The 26,478-nt window shown below is 39.8% G+C and overlaps 1 protein-coding gene across 3 annotated transcripts in view; it reads right to left on the minus strand.

The window, feature by feature from the left end:
* Positions 1-1,167, minus strand: part of retn (retained) — a 28,146-nt gene extending 26,979 nt beyond the window's left edge. For 2 of the 3 annotated variants that reach the window (XM_064686771.1, XM_064686769.1), the window contains exon 1: positions 296-1,151. In XM_064686771.1, coding sequence (XP_064542841.1) covers positions 296-382 — 87 coding nt within the window. In that variant the 5' untranslated portion in view covers positions 383-1,151. Of the gene's footprint in view, positions 1-295 lie in introns of all 3 variants that reach the window. The other variant, XM_064686770.1, reaches the window with a different exon arrangement.
* Positions 1,168-26,478: the final 25,311 nt, after the last annotated feature.

Raw genomic sequence — 26,478 nt, forward strand, 5'->3', positions numbered from 1 at the left:
AGCCCGATCATTCTCTCAGTCCACACAAAAAGTTTTATTTATATAGATTTGTTTTATATACAACTTAAAACAATTTCATAAATAAATGGAGTATAAATCTAAAATTCCCTTAGCTCCACTTTATGGTGCTAATAACAGCAGAATAGTACAGAGAGAAGTGTACAGCTTAATATAGGGTATTGTGAGGTATTATGATGCTGTTGTAAATAACTTTTAAATCGCTTTCTTATTATTGTACCTATTTCTGATATTTTAGGCGTATTCTGTTCTAAATCTTCGTCTCCCTTTTGCTTACCAAGTCGTCACCCAAATCGGAATCGCGTTCAATATTGTTATTTGAACGGCCGCTGCAATCCATAGTCGGATGCATTCGGAGTTGCATTAGTGCGAGGTTTCCAATTGGGCGCTCCGGTTGAAAATTGAAATTTCTTTTATAATTGCAAAACGCAGATGGCAAATTGTTTCGATTTATAGCGGAATTAATGCGCGAGCTTTTAACTTTCTACGTAGTTTACACAGCACACTTTGTTGTTGTTGTTGTCGTTTCTCTTTCTCTTGCTCCTCTCTCCTCGTTTTGTTTTTGTTGTTGGTGTTTGCCTGTTTCGCTTATTGCTTTTGCTCCTGCGTTTATATCATCGAACTACCGTTATCAAATAATCGAGCTGTCACCTCGCTTTGTGCTCTTGTTGTTGTTGTTGTTTTTGTTGTTTTTGGTTTATTTCGTTGCAGCGGCAGTGAAAAAGGGAATTGCTTTAAAGCACCGTTAACTGAGCTCGCGTTTCTTTTCTTTCTTTCTTTCGCTTGTTGTTTGTTTAATTTCAGCACATGCTTAAATTTGCTTGAGCTGCCGTTGAATGCAATATCGAAATGAAATACACTTATTTTAATTATTGAAATGTTTAATCGTTCTGCTTATCGCCAGCTCCTTTTTGAGCGTGCACAACACACACAAAACACACACACATAAACACATTCAGATCACATTGGAATAAACGACGTAACGTTGGTATTGTTGTTGTGTTAACTGTTACCTGATGGTGCCTGATCGGTATTGAGATCGGCTCCTGTTGCTTATTAATAATCAATTTGTTCATTTATTTCACGTTTGATATCGCGCACTGTCCGCCGCATTCGCCCGACGCACACGGAACTCCAATTGGGAATAAAAATGATTCTCTCCGCACATCAAAAACGACGCGTCAAAAGACAGCGCGCGCGAAAATGCCTCTCTCTCTCTCTCTTACACCTACTCTCTGTTGCCTTGGAACGGCTGGCAAATGAAACACATGAGAGGTGGCTGCGCTTGTGTGCGTGCCATTCCCATTCGTTTTCAATTGTGACGCGCTCTCTCTCGCCAGCTGGTCTGGCTGGCTGGCCAATCGGATTGTCGTTTCAGCTGCGCTCAGGTGGCATTCAATTAAATTTGTAATCGTAATCTATGCAATACGAAAGTCGTGTGTGTATACAATGCGCTCGCCGCTCATTCGTTCACTACACACAGACACACACACACACACACACTCACACAGGCGGGCACAAGCACATGCCGCTCGCACTCGCTTGCGTATGTGTGTCCGTATAAGCTGTGCCCCCCGCGTGTATTAGGGAGACTACACTATGAAGCATGTTTTAGGTGCTTGATTCGAGTGCTGTTTGCCTAGTTTTTAGTGGACGCGTTTTGCATAACGAAGTCAACGCAAATGTGCTGTGTAGTGCTTTTGAGTGTGTGTGTGTGTATGCGTGTATTGTTTGTGTATCTTTCAATCATAAATGTGCCGCTTTTTTATACGCGATTTAATTTAAAATACGCCCTTTTCATATGGAGAGCCGTAGTTTGTGGGGCGTTAACATTTGCGGCTTGCCTATGCCAAATGGCGTTTGATATGCAGCGCTAAGAAGGAAAACAGGCGAGGGAAAACTCAATCGAGCAAATTACACACTTTCCACAAACATTGGAACTGCAACTTGATTAATGATTTGCGAGATAAATTACACTTGTAATGGCCCAAAAACAAGGTAGGTGGAATGAATGGTTTGGCTATATAGATAATATAGAATGCCGTTACCGTTACATTTTCCAGCAGCCCCCGCAAATAATTTCACTTGCTGTTCGATTTTCACTAATTTGAAATTGATGAAAGCAGCGCAGCCCCAGCAGCGCCCCAGCAGAGAGAGAGTATATCAATTTTCGCCGGCCTGTCTGTTAAAACAAACATATACATACATATATATATATATATATACAAATAGATAGATATATATGTATTGTAGGGAGCGCAGGCGCTCATCAAACACCACCAGGAGCAGCGCACACCCTGCCCGTCCGCCTGGCTATGGCAGGGGGGTGGCTGTACTGAGTGCCACCCCCAAGCGCCAATGATGAGGCGGCGGCGGGGGCGACGGCGGCAGCGACCCACAGACTTGACTGATGATGAAGTGAGAAAGTAATTAAATACAATTTTAAATGTGACTAATGAGACGACGTCAAATTCGTGGCGCAAATGAGTTGGCCCAGGAGAGCCAGGAGGTGGGCTGGTGCGGGCCAGTTGGGGGGTGGTGGGGCGTCTTCGAGCTGAACGCATTTATCAATATTCAATAAATAGAACGGCATTTTCGCACGCACACTACAGCAGATACGCAGATCGTTTTGTGCGTGTGAAACAAAATGTATCCACAAGATACGCGGCATAAGTGCGCGCACTCACACACACACACGCACACACACATGCCTATATGCCTTGGCAAGTATAACAATTACCGTTTGTTGTTGCCGTTGTTAACTTTCATTTGGGGCCTGAGCTATTTGATTTTCAAAGTACGTCCCGTCCGCATTTCAAATGCTAAAAATCAACGAACAAAAAAAAAAGCACAGGTGAAATTTGTTGTGAGCTGTTTTTGTGTTTAATTCGTAGATACATATATTGGTAAATACGTGTACGAGTACGAACATCGTTTATTTGTCAACACGTCCATTTCCTGCATTTTGTGTTTTAGCCGAAAATGAAATATGTACCCGAAACAATTCGAAAATAAATAAATAAGCGTATATGAATAGAGCGAAAAGGCGATACCAAGATACAGCTACAGCTACAGACACAGATACAGATACATATGCGTGTAGATACATATAGGTATTTACAGGTATTTCATGCTATTGTACACACATCCGTCGTGGCTTTTAGGGGCCTCATTAGTTGATGACTCTTACGAGTTTCAGATTTGAAAATTACACTTATCCATTGGACTTTGCAAGTGCGAGACTTCATAGGAAATATAACATGGGAATTCGTTTGGGAATCCGATATTCTGACTAAGTGCGGGAACTTTTCTGCTCCGATAAACCGAATATGCGTCTACATGTGCCTACATTCTTTTACTCTTAAAGAAAAAGCCGCAAGTTTACAAAACTTACTCATTTATCACTTTGAAAAGTATCGATTTGTAAATTAACAGACAGTTTAAGGAAGTGCTTAACATATATTACATACTTGTGCTTCAATCATGATATAATTCTCTACAAAAAGGAAATGTAACAAAAGAAATTACTTTGATCTATTTGTATTTAACTACACTACAATAATCTCTGCTATATTATATTATATTTTATTATATATGTTATACTTTTAATATATTATATGAAGAAGAAATCGCTTTGATCTTTACTGCAATAAGTATATATAGTATATTATATAATAATATAATATAGTAGAAAATAGTATTGTGCAATAAAATACTAATAGATCAATGCTTCTTCTTCAACATTTATGGTTCTTTTCTTGGAAGAGAACTATATTATGATTTAAGCACATACAACTTATACACATATAGCTCATACTTATTCATATGCTATGCCATATTATATTCTTTTGTATAAAGCTGATTGCATTGAAAATATTTTACATTTTACTTGAATATGCGCTCTCTAAGCAAGACTTTATACTCATATATATTTATACTCCGAATTTACGCCATAAAATCTTTCAAAATTGTTTGCAATTGAAATATAATTTATACAAATTTTATATTTTATATACATATATATAAGTAGAAGCAAATGGCATTTGAATTTCCAAAAGATGGCTGAATATCTGATGCCCAGCAAGAGTTATATTCGGTTTATTTGAAAACTCGAATCATCTAATAATCACAGTTTAACAGATCATTAGAATGCCCGCCCATTCACATATTTATTTTGATACCTGTTAGCGGAATGTGCTTCAGCCAAAATGGAGGCTTTCCCTCGGCGTGTCCGATAAAAAATGCGAATTTAATTACACGTAATTAAGCAGACATTTACAATTTCAACGCGCAAACGAGGCTCAGCGTAGGGTCAATTAATTAAACACCATTTAAGCCAATCATTAATTCATAAAATGCAATTTGTCAATCCGGGACTGGGACTGCGACGGGGACTGGGACTGCGATGGGGACGGGGACGGACAATCAAAAAAGAGTTCGAGAAACGTGTGAGAAAGCGATTTTGTTGAACTAACAACTCTGTGAGTGTAGCTCAACCTGTTTAGCATTCGGCTACGGCCCTGGGCCAGTGGCATAGCCAAAGCCAAATTGATTGACCAGATCAACGTGAACGAACGTGAACTGAACGTCGTGAATGAACTCGCAAAGCATCGCCGATAATTGATGATATTTAGCCTAGCCATATGCCAGACTATTTCTCTGTATGCACAGCCCCGGCCAGAGCAAAATCTAGATGGCCAGCGGATCATTTTCAGATCGAATCGTTTCACACACTCACACAGAATTGGCTTGCGGCTAACCAAAAAAAGAACCACCAAAAAATTCAATATTAATTTGTTTGTGGCCATCTCGTTGGTCGTGGGTCGCCTCTGGATAGCTCTAGCCTTTCAATACATCTCCCAATTAGTAGTAGAAAGACAGTTAGAAGCAATCGACGAATTCATTCACAAAAAACAAGTAAGCGTGCTCCGGTCAGGAGTGCTCGACTTGAAGATACCCTCTAGCCAGCGACAAGCTAACGTTTCAGGCTTTCTTCGATATTTTGTCTTCTTCCCTTTGTACCTATTGCATGTGCACTCTTGATAGCTTCGGTATTCAGAGTCCGATCTTCATACAATTTTTAGAGCTTATATATGACACTCAAATGTGTGCCAGTTTTTTTTCATTAAAGATGGGATTTATTTATACATTTTGGGGAGGAAAGGGGAAGTTATACAATCGTTATAGTTATACAATTAAGATATCGGTAATACACAAAGGAATATAGAGCAATATTTGCTTCAAACTTCAAGTCCCTTCTGAGATCGTCGCTATTAGCTGGACAGACTCAGTTCCTGACCTGATCAAGTATATATACACTTCCTGAGATGCTTTCTTCTGCCTGTTACATGCATTTACCCAAAAACATTATACCCACTTACAATGAGCTTAGGGTATAAGAAACAGTATGCAGCTGGGCCAGATTGTCCAGTTATGCCCGTCTAACTATCATCATTAACTGGCCAGTTTTGGTTGAACTGTGGCAACAGCTCCATTTTTCGCGTCAACTTCCTCGCTGGCTAGTTTATTTAAATATAAATTTAGTTTTTTTTTTCGGTTCAGACTTGTTTTATTTTTTAATTTTTAATGAAGTCGAGCAAACGCTGCCAAAAATAGAATATCAATTTGGGCAAAAAGCATAACGGATGCGCCTGTCAATATTTTGACAGTTTCTCTCCCAGCATAAAGAGGCCCACAGAATGAGGCGAGCATTGGAGCAAGAATCGGAGCCAGCGCGAGACTTTCTGACGGCGCATCTGGCGGGTCTCCGGCTCCGGCTCCATCTCCGTCTCCATCTCCGTCTCCATCTACGTCTCCATCTCTGTCTCCGTCTCCTTCTCTGGATTTGGTGCCGTGTAATGTACGCTGCCATTCCGGGAATGTTACAGCAAGCCTTTTAATTGAATTTCGCTGGGGCTGCGGCTTCTGCTTCTGCTTCTGCTGCTGCTGCTGCGGCTTCTGCTGCTGCTCTGGACTGTTTTGGGGGCATATTTATTTTGAATCAACGCAACGAACGAAACAAATAAATGGATTTCTTGTTTTTTTTTCTTTTAATGCTTTTTGTATAAAACTTCAGAAATGATTAATATGCGCTAATGTTTTATAACTTTGCCCTTAATATGCGCATATCAAGCCGAACAACGCTCGTCCTGCTCCAAAGTCCGGAGTCGAAACAATAAAACCGATGCCCGATGTCAGAGTCCAGTAAAAGCCATCCGCCCCCCCCCCCCCCCTGCCCCCGCATCCAGTGCGGGCCATAACCACAGCATTAAAATGCCAAAAGCGATAAAAGAATGAACTGTATCGCCTTTGTCTGGCATATAAATATGAAAGATACGCGCCCGTGTGTGTGTGTGTGTGTGTGTCTCGGTTGTGTGTGTGTGTGTGTGCTTGGGCCCTGTCGGACGGTACGACACATCAACTGTTTGACTGATCTCGATCTTAACTGCTAATGACTTTAATCGTTAATCTCTGACATAAAAATTCTGATTGAAGCGCAATCTGAACAAAACTGCAATAAATTAAAAATACGCCTCGCATTTGTGAGCTTCTTTTTGAGTTTCCTTTTTTTTTTGAAACAAATTTCGATTACGGGTGGCATTCAACTTTATTTTTTGCCTCTCTTTTCAATTCTTTGCAATAATTCTTGGTATCGATTAGTCGAAGCGAATTGCCAGCACGTTCACAAAACATATTTAGAAGCATGAAAGTAAGGCATTCTCTTTGTACAAAGCCTTTCAAATAATATAATAAAAATATATTAATGAACAATTTATTAGATTGAACTAAGCAAATGCAAAGCTTAAATATTATATACTTATTTGTATCGAAAACTTGATCAATTTCTGCGTTCGAGGCAAGTATTCACAATTATTTTAACAAATAAATCAATGTGGACGGAATCGAATATATAGAAAAGCCTCTGTTTTTAAAATATACATACATATATAGAGACTCTTGAGTACGAAGTCTAGGGATCAATATGTAAATCAATATGTAAAAACTGCATTAAACTGATGAAAGTTGTTTTTAAGTTTGTTTGAGAGTTATAGCTGAATATTTGATTATCTGTTTGGACTTTCGTTTAGAATATTATGTTTTTTGATTGGATTGAATGTTTATATATCCATTTGCTGCACCAGTAAATATTGCTACAAATATTTTCAATACTAAAACAATTATGGTGAAATGAAGTTTAACCTATAAAGTTCTTCAATCACTCCTGACATAATTTATTAATAATAATTAATTATAATAGGTTAATTTTTGTACATTTATAACGCGCTATATTCATGCATATATATGTATATGAACTTTATATCGTATCCAAAGGAACTTTATATCGTATATAGGCTGACTAATTTCATCCAATCAAGAATTATGGCTTTGTAATTTACATTTTGCAACCTTGTGCTGTAAGTGTGGCTAATAGTTTAATTATATTTCCGTAATGTTCCATTCAGATGAACATTTTAGACGTAAACAACAATAAACAACAATAATCTAACCAGTTTTTGTGATTGCAACTTCGTTTGGATATGCACACATTTATGATACCCTATAATCTGCGCACTAAATTGCGTTAATTTCATTATGTTCGCACTCATAAGTGCCAAGTGTGTGCACACACACACACACACAGATGCACACCCACAAAGTCGGGGGCGATTATAAAACCATAAAAATACAAACACAATGCGAATGACATCAATAATGACATTGAATTTGGTAGCTGTTGCTGTTGGTGTTGTGTTAATGTGTTCTGCGCTACAGCCTTGGGCAGGGCATGCTGATTTTTAGACCAAGCTTGTAACACTTGGGGCTTGGAGTTGGTCAGCGTGCGGACAAAAAGTTTATTGTGACAAGTTATTAAATTAAATATCCCAGCTGAGCCTTAACATGTTCATTTAAGAATAGGTTTACAAAGTTAGTGTTGGAAAATGCACATATTTCACGATTTGCAACTAGTATTATGTATTGTTATGACAAGATTAACTATATTAGTGTTGGAAAATACACGTCGTTTGCGACTTGCTATAAGTATTGTAGTATTTAATAAGACATTTTGTAACGACAAAATAACGCGAGAATGAAGAAAGTTAAAGAGGAAGAGGCTGATTATGCTAGTTTTTGAAAATGGCGACAAAGAAATGTTTTTTATGAAATTTCTAGAGTTAACAAAGAGTTAACGAAAACAAGAAGAAGTAGAAAAGGTTGACAGCAAAGAATCCATCGAATTCCAATTTGTGCAGCCTTACAGCTTGCTCGTCATGTCTGAAAGGGTATTCAATATTCGACTTATCCACAATGAGCAGGTTATATTATGTTTGTTTTTTTTGTGTTTTTCTTTACTCGTGCCACCCTCTTAGTTGGGCATTTTGTTTTATACTTTTATACGGTATATGCTTGCGCCCGCTGCTTTATTTATTGTGTGTTTATATGCGCCGCAATTGAGGCAAAGACATGGGCAATATAAATATATAATAATAGGGCCCACAAGCGATTGCGGCTGGGCGGGGCGGCAGTTGTGGGTCTTCGATAGCTGTTACGTATGCGACAAGTTGCACGAAGGAATGCCTGAAGTCAAATCACATTCACGAGCGGCGAGTGACGCGTTTGCCCACACGTAAGCAGAGCAGAGAATGTCATGTGAAATGCCGAGGAAGTCAACAAACTATTTCGATAAAGAAATTATATTAAATTGAATGCGAGCAGTATAGTATAGCGGCAACAGCGGCAGCCGGCAGCCCAAACATGTCCAGCTGTTGACGTCCATTGAACGTCCGGAGACAAGAACAACAAACAATACGAAAATAAATAAATAAATTAGCAGCCGCCAACAGCCAGATTCGAGCTGAATTCAAATTTAAAACTCTTGGCCAGGCCAAATAAGATTGACGACAGCGACACGTTGATTAATTAATCTGATGCCTGGCTGACATCTCAGGCGTCCAAATGGCGCGCATCCCATAGACAGTTTTGCAAATAGTATGCGGCCGAATGCCCGAGTATCCGTCAGATACACAGATACTCAGATCAACAGATACACAGATACAAACGCACTTCGTTTGCAGCATAATGCGCGACACAGGAAGTTGTTGCGTTTTGTTTAGCCCACATTAAGCACGCCCACGCTGCGCCTCAGCTCCAGCTATTCAATTGTCATATCAAAATTAAGTGTGTGTGCGCATGTGTGTGTCTGTGTGTGTGTTTGTGCATGTGAAATCAAATCCCATATAGCATGACATCAAACAATTCCACAGTTGCTGCTGTCCATTCGCAGCATACACATTTAATTTGGTTGACTTTTATAAATCGCTACATATCGCACAATGTTAGAAAATTAAAAAACCAAAATGAAAATACATATATATAAAAAAAGTATATATATAAAAAATAGAGAAAATATAATGCGCCTGGTTTTGATATGAAACAAATAAAGGCCAACAGCAACAGAAATAAAAGCGGGCTGTTTATTTTTGTAAATCTCTATTCATTATCGCATATCTCAGTGTGCGTGTGTGTGTGTATGTGTGTGTGTGTGCCACGTTTTTGCGTAAAGGCAGCGATTAGCCTTAATGCCCCCAAATCCATTTCCAGCACGGCTAGAATACAGATATATAAACAGGTATATATGTGTGTTTGTGTAGATAACTATATATATTTCTAGCCATGCACAAATTAACTTGTCTAACGCTTATTAGCGGCCTTTGACCTTTTTGTGTCATCGCCAGTCGCTTAATTAATGTGCCAAACAATTAATTGCAAACTGGCAACAACAACAACAACAACAACATGAACAAGTCGCAGTTGTGGCCAACGATCGTCTATCTCTTTAGATTCATTGATATGGACACTCGCATGAATGTTTATGGCCAACGGGGCGTATTAAATTTACGACCGTGCATTAAAATGTTGCAACAAAATGGCCGCCAGCCGCTGGCCCGCTGCTCGCCCGCTGCTGGCCCGCTAGCCAACACTGGCGGGGCCAAATAAAAAACAAAAGGTTCAACACTCGAATTATAATAAACGTCGTCTTCTCAACGGCAATAAATAATAGACAGCAACGAAATAGGTATAACTTTTTACATCGAACTCGTTGATATGCCCAGCCAACAGACAGAGACAGCAACAGACGCGAGCTGGAAGTGAAAGGGAGGGCACGAGGCAGCAAGAATAAGTGAGATATGGCCAGATAGACAGAGATAGACAATTCCAATAAGGCACAGACCCATCGCGAATAAGCCAAGCACTAAATTACGTGCACAGTGGGCCAATTAGGCAAAGAACCTCAACGGCATGCGGGTAAAATAAACAGTGCTGCGAAACGGTGTTAAATGAACCGGTTCGAAGAAGCAATTGCAAATTAAATTTGATGATGAACCTAAAGAGACATAAGCTGAACCGAAGCAAATTTTTTGACAAGCTTTTTTTCTTCCGCAGTATAAACATATTTTATTTAAAGCCGGCAGCTCTGAGCTAATATCAATTATTGATATATATTTCAATGTCATACAAATAATCGTTAAATTAACACTAAAAGTATGTTATAATATCGTGAGCTACATAAAAACCTAGTTTAGTAAGACAAGAATCTAGATTCAATATAATTATATATTTATTTTATATATTGTATATTTTGCTATCTATATATTTATTTATATTTTTATATATTTATATTCTATATATTTATTTTGTATATATTAATATTTATATTTATTTCTGTTTTTTTTTCTACAAATTTCATTTGCATACCCATTTTACAACTCTGTTAATAATTTGTTTTAATTTCACATTCCTGTCTTGTGTTGTTCTATATTGCACTTTCAGCGAATGTTTATCGGTTGTGAACCACTGTAATTCGCCTCGAACCGCGACCGCTGTTGCTGTACTTTTGTCATATGGAAAATCATATTGTGCTATGTATATGGATGATGTATTTGCCTTTTTTTATGTTTTTATGCTTAAAAATGCAGTCAGCTAAAGAGCAACACTTCCACCCAGACAAACACACACAAATATATATATGTATATATATATATATATATATATACAGTTACAATGTAATACCTGACATGAGCAGCAAGCAGCAACAACAACAACACTTCGCTGGCTCTGACAGTGAATGAAGCAATGCAGACAGACAGACAGACAGACCGAGAGACAGACAGACAGAGGAGAAACAGTGCGAGCAAAGCTGTGTTGGCTGGTGAGAGTTGATGCTGATGCCAACTGCAAATGGCTCATAGCTTTTCCTTAACGCTGATCGATTGCAAATAGGTCTAGGGATCTAAACGCCCCTTTGGCCTCAGTTGAGCCGGGCTCGAGTCGGAGCTACAGACGGCAGTTTCTCAGCCATTGCGCATTGGCCCTTAACTTCATTATGGCAATGGCGATCGTCATTATATATGCACATATATATATGCATATATATATACGGTTCGTGATCATCAGGTCGATAATTGATTGCCACATAATTTATGTCATTTCATGTGCGTGCCGTTTGCAAAATATGAAATGCAGCGATGCGCAGCGAATCTGGCAACCATTCGCACTTGCAGTCGCCGCTGCAGTCGCAGTCGCCGTTGCAGCCGCAGTCGCCGTTGCAGTTGCAGTTGCAGTCGTCGCGACGTACAACAGTAAAAATAAAAATCGTTGCTGTTAATAGGTTTCGTACTATTGTTATAATGCGTAGACTCCACCTCCCCATGACGCAGATCCAAGCACGACTCCAGCTTTTTACTTGAGCCTCACAATGTTTGTTATGTTAATGAACTTTGGGACCCTGTCGAGCAGGCACAGGCGAATCTCGCTGCATGTGCCGCACACACACACATCCTCTCTCTCTCTTTCCCTCTCTCTCTCTCTCTCTGTCTCCCTCTCTCTGTGTCCAAGTCAGCGAAACTTTCATCATTAAAGAAAATTATAGCCAAGTTGCTGTAATGCAGACGGACGACACTGACGTTGACGACGACGACGACGACGACGACGTCGACGACTCTGGCAGCGACTGGGGCACGGTCCTAGCCTCTGAGGCGGGCGAACGTTCCACACACGAAAAGTGTTTATGGCCAGAAATCCGTCAACATATTAACACTAAATATTAAAACGTACAAGCGTGTTTATGCATATATATATCTACTCACACACACACGCACACACACTCACACACAAACGTATGACCCGCAGTTGGCCACCGAACATGAACGTCGAGTCCAAAGCCGGATCCCATGGCTGGCATTTTGATATGCACAGCATATGTTTCGCTTGGTTATTATTCGTCACATTCATGGGCTGGCGAATGAGACGAGTCTACACATCATTTTAATCAGTCGCTTAAGCTGATCGCTCTCTAGAGCAACCAAATTTTATTTATCGTAATCGTAACTCTTCAATTTGCTTTTTGTTAAAATTTATATGATAATCCTATCGAGATATTCATCGCTTATGGATGGAAAAGGTTTAATGAACGAAAGTCGAAATTGTCGCTGATTCCAACTTGTGGGTCTTTATTCGACGGACTTTCAAATAGAATTGGAGCGTGCGGAAACTGGGTGGGAAAGTAGTTTCAGCACAAAATGTACAACGGGCAAGGCCGGGTAATACCCGCTTGTATTTGACGATCCGTTTGATTTGACTTTGCTCTAATATTTGCCCTGCATGTCTGTGTGTTTCTTCTTACTCAGAACAGCTCAGAACGTGTGCTGAGCGGACTTCAAATAGATGGGCGCACAGAAAACAGAACAGTTCTTGCTTGGAGCGATAAGCAGCATCAGAAACTCAGGAGGGTTTGGGAGAAAACTGCATAGACTTCTTGAGGTGTGTGTTTTCTTGACTTGGCTTGTGTGTGGCTGCTAAGGCATTTACTACATTTCGATCGCGCTCAGTCAAATCCTTTATGAGTTCGTTACTTGCAACCATTTAAACCTGTTTAGAAATATATAGAAATATATAAATCATATCATGTGGCTACTTTTTCCCCTAAAGTTTCCAGTTCTTTTATTCAAATATGTTTTTATCTTTTTAGATGATGGACTCAGGAGCTCTGATCGATTCTATGAACTTCTACAAATCCAACAAAGTCAGGTTCCAACTAATTTAAGGCAAATTTAGTACTTTTGAAATAAATTTTGCATTTTGTTGTTTCCAGCCAAATCTGCTGCGCCCAAGGACGAAAACAAATCAATATTGTTAAATGACCGAATATTGTTTTAATGCAGCTCAATGCAGCTCTGTAAGGATATGGCCGAGCTGTGGCTATTTTCTTTTCGTAAAATACTCCTCTCTTTTATAGATTGATTTGCTCAAATATGTTCTTATCTTTCAGATTGAAGGATTTAAGGACTCAAATCGCTTCTAAGGACCTCTACGACTCCAACAAAGTCAGGTTCGGACTGTATTTAAGCCAGATTTAGAAATTTTTAAATTAATTTTTCTTTTTGTTCTTTTCAGCCAGAGGACAAATTAATATTGTTAGATGACCGCATAATGTTTTGATGCTGATCGAACCAGCTGGTAATTACGATTCTAACACACCACGATTTTTGCCATAGCTTGGGCATTGCCAGGACTATCGGTATGCCCTTATGCCAGAAAAGAGTCTTTGCGTTGCCCATTCAGAATATTCAATGGAAAGGACGAAAGTCCTTTAAGTAACCAAGATATAAGGACATTTGTTTCGCACATTAAAAATGATATAACTCAGTCATATCCTTGCGGATTCTGACAAGTCCTATATCGAGCAACGCGCTTGGGCAAGGACCATAAACTGGCTAAAGGATATCCAAATCGTCCTTGTAGTTTCAGAAATATGGCTACTTTTCTAAAAAGGACATTTTATTTTTAGTCATAACTCGGCCAAATCCTTAAGGATATCAAAAGGACTTACCTCTTTGAACTCGCCAGGAGCAGGACTATCTATTGGCATTCAAGGATTTCCATGATTCGACAAAAAATTTCACCTCAATTTTTCCTAGGGGTTCGGTCGCAAAAATGGAAAAAACCGAAAAATTCCGGACTAACTTCGCCATTTGAAGGACGATCGGGATGTCCTTTGGACAGCAGATAGTTCTTGCCCTCCTATTTAAGAATTAACAATCCAAAGGACGAAAGTCCTTCAAACAACGAAGTTTTAAGGACATTTTTGTTTAAGAAAAATAGGCCATAACTCGGCTGTATCCTTGCATATCCTGTCGGGTCGTGTGTCAAAAAAATTGTATTGACCAGGACTACCAACTGGCCAAAGGACATCAAAATCGTCCTTGCAGTTTCGGAAATATTGCGATTTTACTGTCATTTTGCGATTTCGGCCAATTTTCGTTCGCCCCGCGAAATTTTACCAAGTCCATGATTCTTAGATGACCCCATAATGTTTTGATGCAGATCGATGCAGTTGGGCTCCACGATCCCAACGCACCAAGTCCTTTGAAAATCTGCAAGGATATGGCCGAGCTATGACTATTTTCCTTCCTTAAGGAACTCATCTGTTTTATGACTTTTTTAACTCAAATATGCTCTTATCTTCACAGATTGAAGGATTCAAGGACTGCAAGCGAATCAATATTGTTGGTACTTAGTTGACTTTCATATCCTTGGTCATTTCATGCCATAGATATAGTCCTCGTTCAAAAACAGCCGCCCCTGCAAATGCCCCGCCCCCTTGATGGTTCCTAGTTGACTAGCATATCCTTGGTTATACCATACCTTCGATATAGTCCTTGGCAACCTAAAGGATCAGATCCCTGCAAAATTTGCATGGGAATGGTCCAAAAACATGTATGCATTGTCTTTCAGCAGCCCCTGTACACGACCAGCAGCAGCTGTAACTTAACAGCCGTCCTTACAGCGCTAATTTAACATAATCTGCTGTTTAACATAACTCATTTAAATGAGTTACATTTTTGCCCCTTAAGCCTATGCAACGAATTTTTTTAATCGAAAATGCTCAGCGACCTTCTGCGCATTTCTGTTCGCCTGGTACTTGAGTGAAATTTTAGTGCAAATTTGGGACCCAGCCGCTGATGAGGGCGCCCCTTTTGGGTATGCAATAGATATTTTCGGCAGCTAAAAAATTTTTTGTCCACCTTCTGGGCATTTCTGTTCGCCTGGTATTTTAGCTGAATTTTGGAAAAATCTCGGCAACCAGCGGCTGCCAACGAACGCCCCTCACGGGTATGCAATGCATTTTTATTGAACGTTGATTTTATGCCTATTTTGCAATCCCTTTTAAATAAAAAAACAAGAATTTGTTTAATAATTTTAAAAAGTTTATTTATTTATTTCTATTAACATTAACCAATTTGTTGTTTTCTTAATGTATTTCTTATTTTAACTGAAAATAGCTATATCTGGCTTAATACCCTTCTGATCCTTGTTGGAATATCCTTGTTGGAGTCGTAGAGGTCCTTAGAATCCATTGGAGTCCTTGAATCCTTCAATCTGTGAAGATAAGACCATATTTGAGTTAAAAAAGTCATAAAACAGATGAGTTCCTTAAGGAAGGAAAATAGTCATAACTCGGCCATATCCTTGCAGATTTTCAAAGGACATGGAGCGTTGGGATCGTGGAGCCCAACTGCACCGATCTGCATCAAAACATTATGGGGTCATCTAAGAATCATGGACTTGGTAAAATTTCAGTCGCGGGGCGAACGAAAGTTGGCCGAAATCGCAAGATTACAGTAAAATCGCAATATTTCCGAAACTACAAGGACGATTTTGATGTCCTTTGGCCAGTTGGTAGTCCTGGTCAATACAATTTTTTTGACACACGACCCGACAGGATATGCAAGGATACAGCCGAGTTTTGGCCTATTTTCCTTAAACAAAAATATCCTTAAGACTTCGTTGTTTGAAGGACTTTCGTCCTTTGGCTTGTTAATTCTTAAATGTGAGGGCAAGGACTATCTGCTGTCCAAAGGACATCCCGATCGTCCTTCAAATGGCGAAGTTAGTCCGGAATTTTTCGGTTTTTTCCATTTTTGCGACCAAACCCCTAGGAAAAATTAGGTTGAAATTTTTTGTCGAATCATGGAAATCCTTGAATGCCAATCGACAGTCCTGCTCCTGGCGAGTTCAAAGAGGTAAATCCTTTTGATATCCTTAAGGATTTGGCCGAGTTATGACTAAAAATAAAATGTCCTTTTTAGAAAAGTAGCCATATTTCTGAAACTACAAGGACTATTTGGATGTCCTTTGTCCAGTTTATGGTCCTTGCCCAAGCGCATTGCTCGATACAGGACTTGCCAGGATCCGCAAGGATATGATTGAGTTATAGCATTTTTATTGTAGGAAACAAATGTCCTTATATCTTGGTTGCTTAAGGACTTTCGTCCTTTCCATTGAATATTCTGAATGGGCAATGCAAAGACTCTTTTCTGGCATATGGACATACCGATAGTCCTGGCAATGCCCAATCTATTGAAAGTTTTATATTGATATCCTTTTTAGAAAAATAGCTATAGCTCGGCCATATCCTTGCAGATTTAAAAAAATCGTGGTGTGTTAGAATTGTAATTACCAGCTGCATCAATCTGCATCAAAACAATTTTCGGTCATCTAACAATATTAATTTGTTGTCCTCTGGCTGAAAAGATCAAAAAGAACAATAAATTTTAAAATGTCGAAATCTGGCTTTAATACAGTCCGAACTTGACCTTGTTGGAGTCGTAGAGGTCCTTAGAATAAATTGGAGTCCTTGAATCCTTCAATCTGAAAAGATAAGAACACATTTAAGAAAAAGAGTCCATAAAAGAGATGAGAATTTTACGGAAAGAAAACAGCCACAACTCGGCTATATCCTTACAGATTCGTACTGGGTTGGGGTATTTTCCAGCTGCATTGAGCTGCATTAAAACAATATGCGGTCATTTAACAATATTGATTTGTTTTCGTCCTTGGGCGCAGCAGATTTGGCTGAAAAGAACAAAAAGAAAAATAAATTTAAAAATTTCTAAATCTGGCTTAAATACAGTAAGAATCTGACTTTGTTGGATTTGTAGAAGTCCTTAGAATAAATTGGAGTCCTTCAATCTGAAAAGATAAAAATATATTTTAATAAAAAAATCCATAAAATATATTGAGGAAAGATTTAGCCATGATTTTCGTTTTCTTTTGAACTCTGAACTGATTTTGCTTGCCTGGGATATGTTTTACATCAAAGTCGTGTTCATTAACGATTTATGATCACTGTTGATCTCGAAGAGTCGTCCAGAAAGAATTGGTCCTAAGTATTTAGTTGCCCAGAAGGACTTTCTTGATAAGCGAGTAATAAACCTCGTGATCATTTAGGATACGACTTGCAAAGCATATTGACTTCCTGATCGCGATTTATAGTTGTCTTCAACCTGCAATATTTTGAAAAAGTTGTTATGCTTACGTTCAATTTAGAAAATCAATTAATTTCAATTTCATTTCGGTTCCAGCTATTTTCCGCCCGTGGGTTCCCAATTTTAGCCATCTATGTAAAGCTCTTGCCTCTTTTTGAAAGCAAAATAAAATTAAATCTGTCTTAAGTAAACAAATAAAATTCTTAATAGAGTGTTCGGTCATGAACCCAAAGCAAACATGTCATTAATTCAGCCACACTTATAAATTAATTAGAGTCGAGTCAATTAATAACTGCGCTAATAATATCTATTTAGCAGCCACTCTTGTTGGCCTCCACGTTCCCCCCAGCCCGATCATAGCTGCATCGATCACTTGACACCCGCACAGCCTCTCTTTTGTGGAGTGTGTGTGTGTGTGGGGGTGGGGGGAATGGAGGAGGGGGTGTGTCGATGAAATGATTATGGAAAACATTGTTGTGGCCGCAAAGGCGGAGCACTCGTGAGGGTCTGTTGGGGGATGGGAGCCAGCGCCAACTGGCTGGATAGTTGTGTAGATGGCTGCATTTTTATTTTGCTTCCGCTGTGGCAGCGATGAAAGATGCCGAAATACTTAAACGATTTTTAATAATTTTATGAGTTTTCCGCGAAGATGTACGCATAAAATACAACAAATGAAGAGCAAAAGCAACGTTATACGCCCTTCATGATTTACAGACTAGCAGCAGCAGCAGCGGCAGCAGAAGACTACGACGACGATGACGAGGATGATGAGGATGAGGATGAGGATGAGGACGACGACGAGGACGAGGACGTGGACTGTGCTTGCGACCGCGACTGGAACTGGAATTGGGGCTGACCTGGTATCTCGCTCTGTAGGCTCGATGACGTTGCACATTGGTTCTGACTGTGAAAAACAGGCAGCCAAATAATAGTCTCTTATGTTAATCAAATTTTAAATATTTTGTATAACAATATGGCGACGTATTCACTGAAAATACTTTTCGAGGAGAAGGTAAAGGTAAAGGTAATAATTAAAAATTACCCTATCAAGAGAATTCTACAAGCAGAGCCTTTTAACAATAAGTGTATTCCAACTTTATCAACTATAAGATCAATCGATAAAATTTTGACGTAATGGATCTTTCATTCTTCTTCATTAACTTTAAACTTTGACTTCTTCTTCTTTTACATACGCAATTATTATTACTATAGTCTTTTGTGATAGATTGTGTAATTTAGATGATCTGTAAAAATAGTTTGTTGCTTAAAATGTTTAAAATATATAAAGTTTATAATGAAACATTTAAAATTCTTTAATTTAGGACGCTAAGATTTTCTATATATTTTAATTGTAGTAATAATAATATTATTATTATATTATTATTAATTTTATTATTTTCAAATGATTTATACTTTCTGAACATTAATAAAATATTAAAATTACTTAACTTATCTAAATCGAATTTTGATTTCTCTTTAAAATTCTGCGACATTATTGGGTCTGTTTTCTGCGTAGCTCGTCCCAGTGTGCGAAACTGAAATGTTTTCATTTTGATCTCTTTACGCTGCGTTGGTGTTCGGGGTCTTTGCTGATGCCACGGTTCTGGTTCTGGTGGTTCTGGCTGCCTTACATACATTTACTTACATCCATACACACATATTCATGCATGTGCGTGTGTGTGTGTGTGCTTGTATTCGTGTGCGGAGAGTCGCATTGAGTTTTTTCATCTTTTGCAACAAGTTTACAGCTTGTTGCGCATCGGCTGTGATTTGCAGCGTTTAATAGGCGCACTTCAAATGCTTCGCTGTGTCTGTGTGGCTGCGGCTCCCGCTGCAAATGATTTCTCTGAATTGCTTTATTATACGTGCCACACGTGGGCGCGCACACAGCTGCCCCCCCCCCATCCTCTCGCTGACTGTTCAGAACCGGCTCTGATTTGATTCCGAGGCCAACTGAGTCTGAGCGCGATGCAGCCCCCGGGCTTTAATAAATTTTATAGTCACACGCGAAAGAATCGTAGACTCTGGACTGTTGGGGCCACCTTTTGGGTGGCCGGGGGCGCGTATCAATGCCTTGTTTATTACTAATTGAATTTGCTGCTGCCCGCTGCCAGATGCCCAATTCAACGAAAGGTGAAATCAATTGACCAACTCGACAGACAGGTGTGAAAATTGAAAAACCTGTAAAAACTGAAGCGACAAGTTCCGAGCTGACGCTGAGCTGAGCTGAGCTCAGCTGAGAGAGCGGTCACTCGATTTCCGCTTTAGCCCGGCTTTCCCACGCTGCCTTTGACTGCCGCTGACGATTGTTGGGCAATTAATTAGCACTGCGTGAAATTATTGGACGACAGCGAGTGTACGAGGTGTGTGCATAGCAATTACCCCAGCTCGCAGGTTAAATTGCTGCCCTGGGAAAATACGTGAAAAAGCCGAGCGCTAAGCTCGCCCACATTTGAAGGCGCTCAGCTATTTTGAGCTATGGTCCGTCCGATTTGGTTTAGCCGAGAAACACATTAAACTGTGCACAGTTTTCAGTACTGTCCAATCACAATAAAATGCCGCCCAACCAACAATTACGCCGCACATTTTTATGCCCGCCAAAGCTGTGCAAATTCCCACAGTGCCCGGAGCCCTTGTGGGTGCTGCTGCACATCGACCACACAGCAGGGCAGGGATGGTCATTTAATTAGCTAACTCAATTAAAAGAGCGTAAAAATGCAATTGAGCCGTGGGCCCTGCCGAAAGGGCATCAGGTGTTGCGGCTATTAAGCAATCAGGCGGAGCTGCTTGAATTCTAAGCCATTGCTAATTGTGCCTAATTTATTGGGTACACCTCGCCATTATTTTGGGTGTGGCACGTGTGTATTATATATACTCAATTGTCTGGCGTCAACAACAAATTACAATACGAATTTCGTTTTGATACGAAAACGCCAATAGCTCACCTGGCAATGAAACGGCCATGCGATTGGCTAGCGAGCGCCAGATAAAATAATCGAAGAGAGAGCGAGTGAGCGAGCGAGCGAGCAAGGCGCGCAGCAGCAGCAGCAGAGGCAGCGCATAGCAGGCGAGAGAGAGAGAGAAAGAGAGAGCGACTAGGCGTTGGGAACGGTGGAGTGGCAAGAGGAGAGAACAGACACAGGCACGCGCGAGCGAGAGCGTGCGCATAAAAATTGAATTTGGAATTGGAATTGAAATTATAAATGGAATTGCTGGAAATGAAACGAGCGACAGCGTTGATAACACGAATGTCTATGTATATATATATATATGTGTGTGTGTGGATATTTATTTGTATGTATGTATTTATGCACATACCAAGTCGATTTATGTGGCGACTTGACTCGTAATACGAGTAGCTCAGATGCTCGCGAGCATTAAACAAATGTAAAGCCCGATGGCGATGCGCCAATCAGACGCTTGCAAACCGAAAGCTGCGCTGCGGCTGCGGCAGCAGTTCAGCAGAGCGCATGTATCGCAATGCATAATTGATAGCGACGAGTGCCGAACGTGCCGCAAAACTAATCAAATTTATTAAGTCGAACAAACAGCTAGTGCCCCACCCAAAAAAAAATAAAAATAAATAAATCCCAATTGGTTTTTGTACTTGAATTGTAGTGTAAATTGTTGCAACAACAATGCCAACATGTCAACACTTCTTTCAGCCCGCCTTCTCCTCCGCCTCCTCCTCCGCCTCCTCCTCGTGCGTCTTCCCTAGTTAAGCCTATTAAATGCTCCAAACGCTTTGTTGTACCGGTCTTCTTCACGGCACTTGCTATTTGCCCGCCTGTTTAGTCTGTTTATTTGTTTGTCTTTTGTGTTTGTCTCTTTATTTGTAATAAATATGTTTGGCCAGCAGGGCTAGGGCGGGCGGGCGGTCGGGCGGTCTGGCTGGCAACTGGCTGAGGGGGGCGGCGTACAAGTTATTAATTTCACCGACTTTGTCTGCGACTTTTCTTGCGCTTATCAGGTTACATAATTGTCCTGTTATAATGTCCGTATTGCTATCTTCGGCTCCCCCATTTTATGGGGTGTAATTATCGCGCACATCGTCGCATTGCTTTGTAGGGTTTCAGTCTTCAGCTATTATACGTTACAGAATTATCAATAAGCATTAGCGCCGTTGCCGTGTCACGCACGCAGCACGGGCGTGAGCACGAGCACGAGTACGAGCACGAAGCCTTGCGATGAATGTTTGAAGATAAATTGGAAAAGAATCTATTGTAGGTTGTTTTTTCTTAATGATAATTCCTTCCAATTGACATGGGATATATGTACATATGTATAAGTTTTTGATTGTTCTTTAGGTTTTTGTTTCGATTGTATATTTAAGGTAGCTCACGTATGGTTTTTTGGGAATCAATCCATTCGGGAATTTATTTAGAACTTGCCTTTTCGACACACATTTTATTATTATTTTTTTGTTTTTATTTGCGTTGTATAAGCGTTAAGCTAAAGATAGTCTTAAATATTGGCTGAAAACCAAAAACCTCGTAATGTTTAAGAAACTCCAAGTTTTGGCCTAAGGATTTAGCTTTTGATCAGATATATTTGTTATTGACAGCTAGTCCAAAATAGCTTAAGATAAAGCAAGCGCAGCATAAACAGCAAGAGTTTAACAATTGCAAAAACACGAATAAAATATCTTGAACACATTATCAACTCCTTAAACTGAGCATAGTTTATTTATGCAAATAATCTATAACACGGGCCTATAAAGAGAATTCGGAAATGTTTTACAGTTGAGAAATTCCCCGCTCAACTCCTGTCCTGTAACTCGTGACACGTGCTCCGCTCTAGCAAGGACACACACGCTCTCAAAGGCGAGCAAGTGCCAAGCACTAAAAGTAAGGCCAGAGCCGTCCACAGTTAAGCCACTGGTCAATGTGTGGGAGGGGGAGGGGGTTTATATGTGGTATCATGTGGTACGTTTCGTTTTCATTTTCTTGCGCCCGTTGTAATTGAGTAATTTCCACTTGAATTTCCGCTTTCAATGTGTATTTTCTTTGTGACTTTGTGTGGATTTCAACAGATTGGCGTAGAAAAGGACACAAACTTGGGAGCGCGGCCAACTTGGTCTGGCAAACGCTTGGGTGTCCTTTTCTTGTGCTGTGCTCTGTGGTCAGCTTTAGAGGATTTGCGGTGGCATTACATTTAATATAAGTAGTGCCTGGCCGTGGGGCATGCGACAAATATGCTAACAAGTTTTGCCAGAGTCAAAGAAAAAAGAACTTCACCCCCCCAAACCAGCCCAAAGCAAATCAAGCGAACTGCAGTTGGCAGCGTGACGCGTGTGAATTTCAAATTTGAATTTGAAATGTGAATTTGTAACAATGATGCGGCCCTTTTTTAACAGCAGCAGCAGCAGCAACAACAACAATCAACTGTCATACGAGCAGCAGCAATACAAATACAAAAAGAAAGAAAACAACAACTGACAAATAACTGAGGGTAATAATGATGCTGCAGTCAATGGATACGTGCCTCCCAGCTACAGTTGGGTTGAGCTCTGCTGTGTGGCACCTTTATAGAATATCAATTTGGTCTGCAAGCGAGCGCAATAAAAAATCTATTAAATTTCCACATAATCACAAAAGCAATTAATCATTGACACTATTTAGGCGCTTTGTGCGCTTTTCTCAATGCTTATTAAATACGCCACGGCCCGAGAGAAACAGAGAGAGAGAGAGAGCGAGAGAATTGGGTGTTCAATTTATATATGAAGATCGTGTTGGGCTAAGGCCACAGAGTTAAAGAGCTGAAACGAAGCTTACAGCAATTTGTTCTTTGTTATGCTGATGCCATTGTTAAGATACAGATACCGAGACTGAGACAGATACAGATACAGATACAGATACATATACAGATGACAGTCGCGTAATTACAATTCTTTTGGCATGTTAAAAAAAGAGTTAAAAAACTGCGGTCATCGCTACAAAGATCAACAGCCATAAGCTCCAGCACACATACACACATATGCATATATAAAAAAGATATTGTATCTCTATCTGTATCTGTATCTGTATCTGTATCTGACGTGTCCGTGCGCTGGTTGCGCGACATTGAATTATCACATCGCATCAACGCCATTCGGGGTTGCTGTTTAGTTGACAAAGTACAAAATAATAATGCGGCATTCATTACCGGACGAGCCAGCGCTGGCTGGCTGGCTGGCTGGCTGGATGGATGGATGGATGGATGGAGTGTTCGGAGCTCGGGATCGGCTTATTGTCATGCAACGACAAGGTATTTACACAATTACTCGCCTCTTGCCTCTCGCGCCTCGCCCGCCTCCCCCCACCCTGCATGTACATGCATATATTTGTATTTTCACGTACAGATTTTCTTTTCGAATTTACGTACACAGCTAATTTATCATCTGCGAGCACAAAAACCCAAAGTTAAACTGTAAAAACTTTATTTTGTTTTTTTTTTGTTTCAATTTTTTTTCTTTTTTTTTTGCGGCTCTGAATGGCCGACAATATTTTCTGTAAATACAATAAAAAAAAAAGGCGAGTATAAGTATTATAACCGCAAAATAAATAACAAATATAACAAACGACGGCGACGACTGCGCCGTAGCCCCCAAATCGATCCCACAACAGCCCGAAACCCTCGGCACATTCGGGTCTGGGCCCCAAAGCGACGATTGAAGCTGTCAACGAATACGCACAATAAAAACCTTTTGTGTGTGCGTGTGTGTTAACGGCAACAACTGCGTGAGATACTTTCGGGCCCAGTTCCCAGTGCAGTCAGTCTACGGCCAAATGCCCAATAATGTGGCCAAGTCAATTTGTACAACTGCCGCCCGCCCCGTCCCGCCCTTGTGCTCGCGAACACCTTCTAGTTTTGTTTAACTTTTCTCGCTGTGCGCAAACAATAAATGTTTTGTAGTGATTAAAAAGTAGTGTGAAATCGATTACATACATTAAGCAGCCAGACAACGGCGGTCAGTTGTTAAGACCGGATATACCCAGGCCCGGGCCCAGTACCCGACCCGGGCCAGTGCCAATGTCAGTCGCTCGAGTCAATATTGAACCGACTTTAGCGATACATGCGGCACATGTTAATTCCAGCTAATCGCGTTCTTATGCCTGATGCGGGCTGCTAATGCTACGGTTTTTGATCTTATACGAGAATCAACTCGGTCAGTTGATGGGTTTTGGCCGTTAGACAAGTTTTGCACTTCAAAATGCGGTTAAGGTTTCAGAGCAAGCAACTTTGGCTTTTTATAGCATGCAGCTTTTCAGCAAGTGTATGAAAAAGCTCTAAAGCAAACAGCTTTCGTGGTTTGAAACCAGGCTAATCGAAAATAACTATTTTTTTTAGATTTAACTCTTTGTTTATTATATATTAAAAATATTTGGAATATAAAAAACCCATTTATTTAATTAATAATTAATAATTTGCTGCATAGATTTACTTAAAATTTAATAAAACCGAAATTGTTTTATAAATTGAGGTAAGTTAATGTGTTGAAAATGAAATATTGCATAAGAGTAAGTCTCGCTAATTTTACCGATTCCACAGACACAAACCAATTTTGCGAGCAGCCCAGAATTATGCAACACTTTTTGTGCCAACAAAGCAACAAAAGTAGCGAAAAATATATATAATATGCGATAAGATCACATGAGAGCATATCTTTTTATTGATAAAACATAATTTTATCACTGATCAGGCAAATATCGGTAAATGCACTTTATATAGAAGTGCCTACTTAGATTGGCAGCACTTAAAATAGTATTAGAAAAGTTGTCAAACATTCCAAAGTTATCTTATGGCCGAGCACTTGCATTACTTAATATGATTAAATTGCAAAAATATTGAACTGATTAGAGTGTCGATTGGTGTTTTAGTTATTTTATTTATATGCTTATCGCATAATAAACATAATAAATGTACGCAAATCAATTCGCATGCCAACTAATAAAGAAAAGGTTGTCCATTTCATTTGCATTCTATTTGCAGCTTTGGTCTTATCTCACGCCCAATTTATTGCGGCGTATATAGCAGCTGATGTCGGTATCTAAAACATTTTGTTATTGCAATTTTATGATGAACAGCCACTTGAAGCGATGTCCCAAACTAAACATATGAATATAAATATATATATATATCTAGGTGGTAAAGTGGGGCGGATATTTCACTAATGCAGATAGAAACAATATGCATCATTAGCGCAGTCAATCAAACACTGAGAGAAATTGGAGGCTATTGTTGCGAGCGAGCGAGCCAAATCAAGTTCAATTAACCCATCAACAAAAAACCCCGAAAACCACTCGACCCTTGACCCGAAGCAGCTCGTCCATTTCTCTCTCAGCGTTTCGCCCAAAGTCTAGAATCAAAACAAAAACCGAAAATGTGTAGAGAACGAAAGTCAACAATAACAAAAATTACACACAAAAGAGAAATAAAGTAAGAGTGCTCTATTTGGGGGGCGTGTCCGACTAGTAGATACCTTAAACCAAGCGTCATGTTTCACTGAGAAACATTCTAGCTTGACTATGCACACTTTCACACACACAGGCACGCACACACAAACATACGCTTCTTTTTACCCAATCTATGGAACTGCGTTCTCAAGTAACTTCGGTGTTTGTTGTCCGATCTATATAAGACTTTCTGTGCATATACATGATATTAAGAAATACGCATATACCTAAGCTCAAGGTTATAACTGCATGAGTTTTTTTGACACATACGGGGGCGATGTTGAACGTGAAAACAACGCGAATTATTGAAATTTAATAAATAATAATTAAATCATTTGAGAAACACGATCGGCGCGTGCTTAGTTCCAAATCTGAAGTCTCTGGCTCTTCTAGACTCTGAGGTCGACGCGCTCAGGCTAGCTTGACTTGCCTCTTGAGGCTGAGAAAGTATATAAGATACAGATTATATATAAAGCTGCCTGCTGCCTGTTGCCTGTTACATACATGTGCACAAAACCATTATACCCGTTTGTGACCATAATAAAAATAGTAGAAAAACAAATTCACCCATCGCCAAAAGCCGTTTTACACGACACTTGTTGCCATTTTCATGCTGTTGTTGCTGTTGTTGTTGCTGTTGTTGCATTCGTATTTGTATTTGTTGGTATTTATACATGTTTTTTTTATTGGCTGCCTCT

Source organism: Drosophila montana, unplaced genomic scaffold, assembly GCF_035044405.1.
Source record: "Drosophila montana isolate Dmon_TW-CO22-7 unplaced genomic scaffold, ASM3504440v1 contig_3200_1, whole genome shotgun sequence".
Taxonomy (NCBI): Eukaryota; Metazoa; Arthropoda; class Insecta; order Diptera; family Drosophilidae; genus Drosophila; species Drosophila montana.